The following is a 10,296-nucleotide window of genomic DNA, read 5'->3' on the forward strand; positions in this document are numbered from 1 at the left end:
AAGACTCTGTCTCAAAAAAAAAAAAAAAAATCCACAGAAGCCCCAATCCCTATCATCATTAGAACCTCACCACCTCACCTGATTAAAATAAAGAGCTTACAAAATGCAACTCACAAATCACCTGCTAGATGAAGTCTTCTCAGCTGGGATCAGATAATTCAAAAGCAGGCAACAGAACTGTAAATGGAATAACCTGGAGGCCTAGCACTAACACCAGAAATTGTTTTTAGAATAAATACAAAGACAAAAGAAGGAAATAAGTGCTAAAGTAAGAACCAGAACTGCATTCAAGAAATTCCTAAACCCTTTCTTTTAACCAAAGTGGTCATACTTTTTCATTTACATAGCACCTCATGGTTTACAAAGGTTTCATTTGGGAATATCCACGATAAAGTGAGGCTTGGAAACAAAAGTAACTCACAGGAAGGCAAAGTTGCTGTATGGCAGAGCCCACTTAGGCCCAGGTTCTGTGACTCTGGATCTCAGGCTTTAGTCTCCTCTTCCATGAGAAAATGACAGCATTCTCATTTTCTTTAATCTTTCATAAACATCTCAAAATACTGCATGTTATTCAGGTTGCACATACTTTTTAAAAACACAAGGCCTTATTGCTTTCCCTCCCTCCCCCTCAAAATATATGCCTTAAACACAAAATCCCAGTGAGGTATAAAAAACTACATTCTTTCCATATGAAGCAGCAATTATACTCCTTGGTACTTACCGAAATGAACTGAAAACTTAAGTCCACACAAAAACCTACACAAGGATGTTTATAGCAGCTTTATTCATAATTGCCAAACCTCGAAGCAACCAAGATGTCCTTTTGTAGGTACATGGACAAACTGTGGTACATCCAGACAATGAAATATTATTCAGCACTAAAGCAAAAGGAACTATCAAGCCATGAAAAGACATGGAGGAAGCTTAAATGCATACTATTGGGCAAAAAGACAATCTGAAAAGGCTACATACTACATGATTCCATCTATATGACATCCTGGAAAAGTTAAGACTACAGGCCGGGCGTGGTGGCTCACGCCTGTAATCCTAGCACTCTGGGAGGCCGAGGCGGGCGGATTGTTTGAGCTCAGGAGTTTGAGACCAGCCTGAGCAAGAGCGAGACTCTGGGAGGCCGAGGCGGGCGGATTGTTTGAGCTCAGGAGTTCGAGACCAGCCTGAGCAAGAGCGAGACCCCCGTCTCTACTAAAAATAGAAAACATTAGCTGGGCATGGTGGCACATGCCTGTAGTCCCAGCTACTCGAGAGGCTGAGGCAGGAGGATCACTTGAGCCCAGGAGTTTGAAGTTGCCATGAGCTAGGCTGATGCTATGGCACTCTAGCCCGGGCAACAGAGTGAGACCATCTCAAAAAAAAAAAAAAAAAGACAACAGAGACAGTAAAAAGATTAGTGGTTGTCAGGGGTTAAGGAATGGATGAATAGACAGGGCACAGAGGATTCTTAAAGCAATGAAACTATTCCATGCAATGCTGGTATTAGGATGTATTCTGATTGTACAATGGTGGGTGGATACATGCCATCATGCATTTGTCAAAACCCACAGAATGTACAACAGCAAAGTGAACCCCAGCATAAACTATAAACTTTGAGTAATGATGTATCAATGTAGGTTCATCAATTGTAACAAATATATCTCTCTTGTGCAGCATGTTGACAGTGGGGGAGGTTGTGTTTATGTGTGAATCAGGGGTCATGTGGGAACTCTGTACTTTCTATTCAATTTTGCTCTGAACCTAAAACTGCTGTAAATAATAAAATCACCAGGTACAGTGGCGCACATCTATAGTCCCAGCTACTTGGGAGGCTCAGGTGGGAGGATCACTTGAGCTCAGGAGTTTAAGACCAGCCTGGGCAACACAATGAAGACCCTGGCTTAAAAAAAAGATAGTCTATTAACTAAAAACTGAATGCGAAAAAATTTACTTGAACGTAAAGTTAACAAAGCATGTTCCAAATACACTTAGCATACTATGAGGTCACCAAGGCTCCAAATAAAGTCAATATTTCTGTACACTCATTTAAATAAACAAGAACAACTATTTCACAGCAAGAAAAAATTAAACAAGCATATCAACTTGCACATTACCTTACTTATTCCTTTCTGGTGTCGACAGAAGCCTCTCTCCCTCCCCCATGGTTTACCTGGTAGAACAGGTAATCCCTCAGGAGCAAATGCATCTCCATCTACTTGGCAAAACCATCAAGAATGTTTAATGACTATCTTTAGGTTTCAAAATTCAATGTCATTTCCATATTAGCAAAGAAAATGAAAATGTTTAGTGTTCTGAAAGAACAGAACAACTCTTTAGCTCAGCCATTGAAAAATACTTTGCATAGATGAGCACAAATGGATGTTGAGATTTGGTATGATTGCTTTTGATGTCAGGAAGTGGTGTGGAGGCCTAGTCAGGGAAATGATGATTTCTCTGAATAGGAGTCATAAAATAATCGATCACAGCAGCAATGTAAAATAAAAACCATTGCTAACTAAGAAAGCTTAATAGTATTTCTAACCTGTTAAATGGGAAAGACATACGCAGCATAATATTAAAACATTTAAGATTAAAATCCACCTTTTAATTAGTAATAAAACTATAAATCCAAGTTTCTTCCAAAGTATGTCCAAAGCAACTAGACTAAATTAAGCTATTTTTAAAGAAAGATAATATAAAATCCTGTCTTTTTTTCAATGAATGCATTGCTAAATGGCCATGACTTCCTCAATTTCTGGTGTGATGTGCCTAAAATGGAGTACAACTTAGCTTTATTTACAATTCATCTGTTTACCGGAGTCAAAAATTTCTGATTTTCATCTCTATGGCACTTGAAAAAGAACTGCCAACACAACTATGGAGCTAGGATTAAAAGGAATGACAGGAAAAACTGGCAGAGCATCCTACTTATTCACCTAATGATAATGCAACTTTTTTATTTTAAGTACTGTATACTGGTGTGTAGAAAATACAACACAGAACAAGAAGCCCAGGTAACCATTTTGAAAATGTGTACTAAAACCCTCAAATGTTATATATGTGAAACTCTTAAAATCCAGAGAGGAAAAAAAAAAAGAACTTTAATATGTTTTCTCTGAATTGTCAACACACTGAGAAAACCAAAATACTTAAATATAAGAACCTCTGTTTTTAGCTATGGAAATCTTCACTAGCATTACTGACCTATAATTACTAAGTAGAGATTTTCTTTGCTAAAAGAAGAAACTGAATAGTTGAGGATAATTAACATACTATCTTTCCTACCAAAATTGTCTTTTTCTAAATTAAGAAACTTATTAGACTTTCCTCCCAGTTTACTTATTTTTTTCTAGATGCCATTTGAGACACAGAAAGAAGGTGGCTGTCTGCAGGCTAGGAATAGCCCTTACCAGAACCCAACCATGATAGTACCCTGATCTCGGTTTTCCCAGCCTCCAATACTGTGAGAAAGTAAATTTCTGTTAAGCCACCCAGTCTATAGTATTTGTCATTGCAGCCTGAGCTAATACAGCATTCAAACCAACAAACAAGAATTTCCCTGTTGTCCCAACCTTTCAACAAAATTCTCATGAGAATCCCTTCAAAATAAGCTTATTCCACCTTCTTCCCAGCACTACTAGTGATGCTAACCCAAAAATTCCAGCTGATTCCAAGAAGGCAAATAAAGATGGATTCGACCTATTTACAAGTAGTTAGGAAAAATACGCAAACAACCTTCAATCAGGAAAGTAAATTTTGAAATAAGATAAAAACCAGACTTTAGTTCTTGAAATAAGAAAGTTTAAGAATAAAAATCTATAACCCACAAGTTACTGAAAGTAATTTAAGATTCAGCTTCATGATGATTCCCGCAGGGGCTTTGGGGGACCCACTTAACCTGATGACTACTGAATTTCACATCTGATAGATTAGCACATGACTGCTTATTAGCTAGCACTTTAAAGACCTAATGGACCCAAGGTGATGGGTCATTCATGATTACAGATTTGTGATCATATAATATCTACTTTTATAATATATAACACATCAAATATACTATCTTGGAAATTAAAGAATTTGGGGGACAATCCAGATCCCATTTTGTCATCTCCACAGATAGATTATGATCACCATCTTGTTGTATGTATTTGAGAAACTGAGGGGAGGTTAAAAGGGGGAACCCAGTGAATGGCAGTTTGTAAGGAGGACATACCCACTAATTTAAAAAAATTCATTGGCTTCATTCCAAAGAAGCCAAAATAAACACTGAAACCAAGGTATTCAAGAACAAGTGGCCTTGGGATCTGCACCAAAGAAAGTAAAGTCTTAACTCTCTTCTCCAATTAAAAAAAAAAAATCCCATAATCTGAAATTGAATTCTATTTTAGATGTGATCACCTCACAAAAATTCAGCTGTAAATCCATTCAACTGTCCAAATTCAATTAATTGTAACTACTTTCAAAGATGTCTATAATTGCACTGATAGTTCCTGCTAGCACTGTAGTCAAATTTTGGACAGGCCAATTTCATCCATATGCTGACAAAGTTTAAAATGTTTAAAGAGCCTTTCATAGTTCATAAGCATGATGATTGGATTTTCATGCTCATGTGAGAGATATGCCTCCTTCATTGGCACATCACCCATCTGACATGAAAAAACATTTTAAAATTTCTTGAATTACCATTTTTTTCCTGGAGCTATCTTTTCAAATGCTTCTCCGATAATCATTTAAAGGATACACTCTGTCATTGCTGCAACATCTAGTTTGTCAATATCAGGTGACCCAGGGCAACACTTCTTGAATTCTTTTCGAAGATCAAAAAAGGAATAGAAGCATTCAGGTAGTAGTACATTCTGAGGAAGGACAAGGTGGATACAGTTAACTAGGTGATTTTGGGTTAATGTTTTCCTATTAATTAGGAACCTAAAATTGAATGTAAGCATATTTTATCAAAATGTTTAAAAATTTAATGTAAGAGTGGCTTCATTTTTACTAGCTGGTCTTGTTGCTATATTAGATTCTGCACACAAGTTTCATGAAAAAAAGTCATCTTATTTTAAGGCAATGGATTACAATGTTTGTGCTCCAGTATTCATTCCACTCAAAACATTTCTGAAGCTATAATACATTTGGGCTGTTATACTTTATATTTTCTGGGTGGTAGTACTACTTTTTTCAACCATAATCATTTTAGACCATCTGTGTTTTCAGGCAGCAATATCAATCCTGTTTCCATATAGATGTGTAAGTTTAGATACAAGACTAAATTATAGAACTTAGTAGTTTTAACCACTGGGTTCTAATAATGCATATTTTCAGTACTAAATTAGATTAGGACCGTAAATTCCTGATTAACCAATAAGGATTATTTTTGTGCCAAATGATAGCCCCATATTAGTTTTCCTGACCACTATTCAGCTATATCTGAGAATTCAAATGAGACTTTAAAAAAAATCTCACAAATCCCAAAGGCAAAGGAGAAATGGTTACCTGCTGTTCTTAGCACCACTCCTGTGGTTATTAAAGCTCAACTGTGTGAGCAAATATTACACTATTGTTTCATTTTTTTCTGAACAAAAAAAATTGATAACTTTTAAAGATTTTTTTTAAAACTAAATTTAGATTTTTCCTAAGTCTTCAAAATAGTTTGTGTTCACTTAGTAGTAATTTCTACCCATTTGTATGTTAGAAAAATCAAGAAAAGACTTTTTAACATTAAATATTTATGCAAAATGTCTCCTAAGTTCCTTCCATTGGATTCTATTAGATGTGACCTGTTCATCCTATTATTTGAAATCAGTATTACTGCATCATGGTCACAGCTTTTAAAAGAGTTAATTGCCAAAAAAAATCATGAATCTTTACAATTATCTACAAAAATGCTCTTTTAAAAGCTGTTTGTAATGATAACTCACATTTCCAACAATAAAGGATCAGTTTAAACAGTTGTATCCACTTAAAATACTGAGTATTTCGTGCTTGCAAAAAAGATTCTATTAAATTATAAAGGAGGCTAAAAGGTGTGTGTAGTATGAATGCTCTTTGTAAAAATAAGGCTTTTCTACACAAATCTGGAAAGAATATATCCAAATACATTCATGTTAGAGAAAAACACGTCAATATATTGTTTTCTGAGTGGCAAGATTATTTTATGTTTTACCATATCCCCTTTTTTCTTTAATGAATATATAGAATTACTTTCATTATGATAGTGCATTAATTGTTTTAGTTTCTTGTACTTGAAATCCTAATAGATGTGACTCAGGAAAACATCTTATTTTTTCTCTGGAGGTTTTCCCACATTCAAAGCAGTCCATCTAAAAATAACATAAACGGCTCTTTTCCTCTGGCCCAATAGGAAAAAGATGGAAGTCTTATCCTTCCCCATATGAGTTTGAGGGAGAAAAGTATCCTCATATATTAGTATTTAATTTAAAAAAAGTATTCCCTTTATCAAATACTTACTAAGGCTCCTATAAAGGCAACAATTTCCTCAAGACATAGGAACTTGAGTTACTCCTTCAAACTTTTAAAACCGTCATTAAACATTTAACTCATTTGCCACCTTTCCCTACTTGGGGAATAAAAAGAAATAAAATCTGTACTTGTTCACTTGCCTTTGCCATCAATTGTCAGTCTACACCTTTCATTGCAAAGACTTGCCTCATACAGTTACCTAAATTTATTCTCCTTCCATCTTTTCAAGCTTAGTACCTGCCTGCCACAATAAAAAGTTACAGCTCAAACTAATTTAGGTTGTTAAGAGCAACTGTATTAGCAATGATTGGCTACACTGGGTTGACTATCTATGCTATTCATTTGTTCATTTTCCCACAACCCCTCACTATCCCTCCCCCAGGGAGAGAAATCACATTATATCCATGGTAACACTGCATTTTTCTCACTCCATAATCTTCTCCATATCAGAAATATGAGCAAAGGTAAAAGATAGGGATGACCCTATTGGTTTGATACAAGATACAGTTTTGAATATTAACTTAGCCTCAGACAAAGCAAAGTGAGCTACAACTACTGCCTCACTAGTAATATGGGTAGGTCTTATTTAAGTAGTTTTTCTTAAATGAAATGATTAGGAATACAATTTAAAAAGGTTTAATTGAACTTTTGTTCCTTCCTTTCTAGGATATAGCATTTTTAACACAAATGGGGATATTACAATGTATTAAAATTCAGTTATTTTCTCCCTACTTGTAGTTATTTTAGATGTCCAAAATTCATACTCCGTAATAGCTTTAGAAAAGGGAGAATGTCAAGCATCTTGAAAATTTGATATAAACAAAAAGAGAGCTTGTTTTAAGTCACCAAAGAGTATCTATAAAATTACTGCAACCTCAAACATCTCTATGCAGTTGTCATGCTTTTCTTTTTGTGGCAAGATATACATAGCATGAAATTTACCATCTTAAATTTTAAGTGTACAATTCAGTGGCATTAAGTCTATTAACATATTTTGCAACCATCACCACTATCCATTTCTGGAATGTCTTTATCTTCTCAAACTGAAATTCTGTAGCCATTAAAGAATAACTCCCCATATGCATTTTTTTTAAAAAATAGAGAAACTTGAATAAACCAGTTTTCCTAAAAAGCCTCCAGTCACCCCAAAGGTCCTAATCGTTATTCCAGAAGCCAGCACTCTTACCTTCTTGGAAGCCTCAGGATGCAGGATTTGCCTGACATGAAGCTGCCCATCAGTACAGAGACAGAACGAAGTGCCCACCCCAATATTCAGTTCGTTGCTCACTGACTGGTTAAACTGAAAAAACAAAAGACACACAGGGATGCAACTGACGCAGGATTTACAAACTCTGCAAAGTGGCTCCACTTGGTGATAACCAAAAGAAACCACACTAAGATCCCTGAAGGGGGACAGTGGGTGCTGGGGCAACATCAGAAAGACGGTCTAGATTCCTTCAGGCAGGGAAGCTTTCCACCCAATCCGCAGTTTACACTCAAAAGCCAGTCAAAACCTTTCCCTCCTTGATCTCTCCCCGCCCCGTCAATTTTTATAATAAATTCATTCCAGACTTAATTCAGAGGTCTCATTTCATCAGCAGGTTGCCTTCAGATTACATCATTCCCTGGTGTTACTGTTTTTGTAAGCCTAGATGTGCCAGGCTTAAGATACCAATTTCTGATAAATAAATGTGGGTAATGGGTACACACACCTCTAGAAAGTCCAGTAACACGTTTCTTGGAATACATCCCAGAAATAACTTTCTCCTGTAATTCGAATCTCGTGTGCTAGGGCAGAAGCCGTGAGATCGCAGGGCAAACATCTGTGCACAGGTGTTTAGCGCCACACCCTATCCGCGATCCGGCACCCATCACCACCCGGAGCAGCCGGTTTTTAGGTCACCTCAATCCCAATAAGGGGATTCCATCCACTCCGCGGTGACCCAGCGAGCAGCCCTACATGTTCGGACCTGCAAACCTTTCCCGGCGCTGAGACCAAGGCTACTAAAGAAGTAATGATGGAACCGAGTCTCTCTTTGGGAGTTCAGAAGCCTAAAACAAGACAGGTACTTCCAGGTTCCGACCAAAATTGTGTCCGCATCTTGCGCACCGCACGGAGCCCGCCCGCACGTCTACACCACAGCGCCCCCTGCCCCAAGGCTGTAGACCCAACCCCCTGCAAGAAGACTGGGGCGTCTGGGGTCTGAAATCTGGAGACGTGGGCGCTAGGTTTCAAACTCCGCTCGTCACTCCGAGGGTAAAACACGGCTGATTCTCTGGCCCCAGGAACTACTCGGGAAGCAACTCGAAATTCACCCCAAGACCCTGGGAGCTGAGAGGCGAAGAGGAGCAGCCTCCCCCTCCCAAACGGCCCACTCCGGCCCCGAAGCCGAGTTCCCACCCACGCGGCCGGGAGTGTCGCCACCCTGCCCCAGGGACACGCGTGGACCGCCCCGAGAGGGCGTGGGGCCTGGTGGGGTTGGGCCGAGATGGGAGTGGGCGGCGTGGCCCAGGGCTGTCACCTGTCGGAGGGCTTGGTCCAGCTGCGACGCCGAGGACAGGCTTTCAGCGTCTATTTTAGTTTCTTCTTTGCAATCCTCCGTCAGTTCCAACTGATCCGGTCTAACTAGTACTTCGTGCAACTGTCCCACCTCCAGGGGGAGAGAAGCAGGGGTCAGTTTCCCCCTCCTTCAACTCGGGAGCCTCGTTCTTCACCCTCCTCCCTCGCTCCCCTGCTAGGGCGGCCCGGGGGTCCGGCTGCACAATCAAAGCTCACTAGTCGCCAGCGATTCCGGTGGCCGAGTGGTCGGCTAGCGTCCCTGCCCCCTCCGCCCCACCCCCACCCGGTCAGGTCGGAAAGGCCCTGGAAGTGGACCCCGGGGCCTCAGGGACCCTATCTCGTCTCGGCTGGGCGTCCCCCGACCGGCAAATAACCCGGCTCGAGGACGCCGGCCTCCCCACCTGAGCCAGGCTTTGGAGGTCTGAAATGGCTCCAGAGAGGTTGGCTAACAAGTTTGGTTTTACTCTGGATTCTCTAGGCCTCAGGTCCAGCCTCACAGGTGGTCAAACAAGAGCACTTGTTTACCTACCCCCCCCAACTTCTACAACAAACTTTTTGCCCCACTCCTTGCATTTAGACAAAAACATGGAATAAATACCTTCTTGTTGGCTAGATCCACGACTTTCCATAACAGCAGGATCAGCTCCTTCTCATCCGAGCCCAGCTTGGCCCCAGTGGCCCCAGCAGTGATCCCAAAAAGCACCACCAAGTAATCCGGAGAGGCCGTCATGACGATAGGTGGGGAGGGGGAGAAGGGGGGTCGGGAGGCGGTGAGGTGGGGTGGAACTGAGAACGAGAAAACCTGTGCTGAAAGCTCTTCTAAGAGAAAAGGAAAAAGCGCCCACCCCCCCTCCTCGCTGCCGCTGGTGCAAAAGGCGGTAACCAACCACCCAAGCCCACACCTGGCCGGTGCTCCACACCCAGGGCAGGAAGGGGGGTGGGAAGGAGGGCGCAGGAGGCCTGCCCTTTTTGTATTCAATTGCCCGTGCGTCTATGCAAAAAGCCAGGAGCAAGGCTGCACCCCCGGGAGGCGCGCAATGGCTGAAAGCTTTTCTGTTTTGGGATGTGGCTCCACCTGCCCGCCCCTTCCCCCTCCCCCACGTGGTGCAGGTAAGAGACACCTGGCGGCGCCGGGCGATTGGCTCCTTCAAACCACGACGTGGCAGTGGTGGGGGGAGGAGGCCGCTTGGGGAGGTGGGGTAGGGGGAGGAGGGGGCGGGAGACAATGGCTGGATGAATGGAGAGGCGAAGGCGACCGAGGAGGA

At 40.9% G+C, this 10,296-nt stretch overlaps 1 protein-coding gene across 5 annotated transcripts in view; it reads right to left on the reverse strand.

Annotated features, from left to right (window-relative positions):
- Positions 1-10,000, reverse strand: part of ESRP1 (epithelial splicing regulatory protein 1) — a 57,805-nt gene extending 47,805 nt beyond the window's left edge. For 4 of the 5 annotated variants that reach the window (XM_012643560.1, XM_012643556.1, XM_012643559.1 and 1 more), the window contains exons 1-4: positions 9,630-9,938; positions 8,994-9,122; positions 7,658-7,771; positions 4,733-4,847 (exon numbers count right to left, since the gene is read on the reverse strand). In XM_012643560.1, the coding sequence (XP_012499014.1) occupies positions 4,733-4,847; positions 7,658-7,771; positions 8,994-9,122; positions 9,630-9,761 (490 nt within the window). In that variant the 5' untranslated portion in view covers positions 9,762-9,938. Of the gene's footprint in view, positions 1-4,732; positions 4,848-7,657; positions 7,772-8,993; positions 9,123-9,629 lie in introns of all 5 variants that reach the window. The other variant, XM_012643558.1, reaches the window with a different exon arrangement.
- Between the last annotated feature and the right edge of the window lie 296 nt (positions 10,001-10,296).

This window comes from Propithecus coquereli, unplaced genomic scaffold (genome assembly GCF_000956105.1).
Source record: "Propithecus coquereli isolate 6110/MARCELLA unplaced genomic scaffold, Pcoq_1.0 Scaffold2, whole genome shotgun sequence".
In the NCBI taxonomy this organism is placed as follows: domain Eukaryota; kingdom Metazoa; phylum Chordata; class Mammalia; order Primates; family Indriidae; genus Propithecus; species Propithecus coquereli.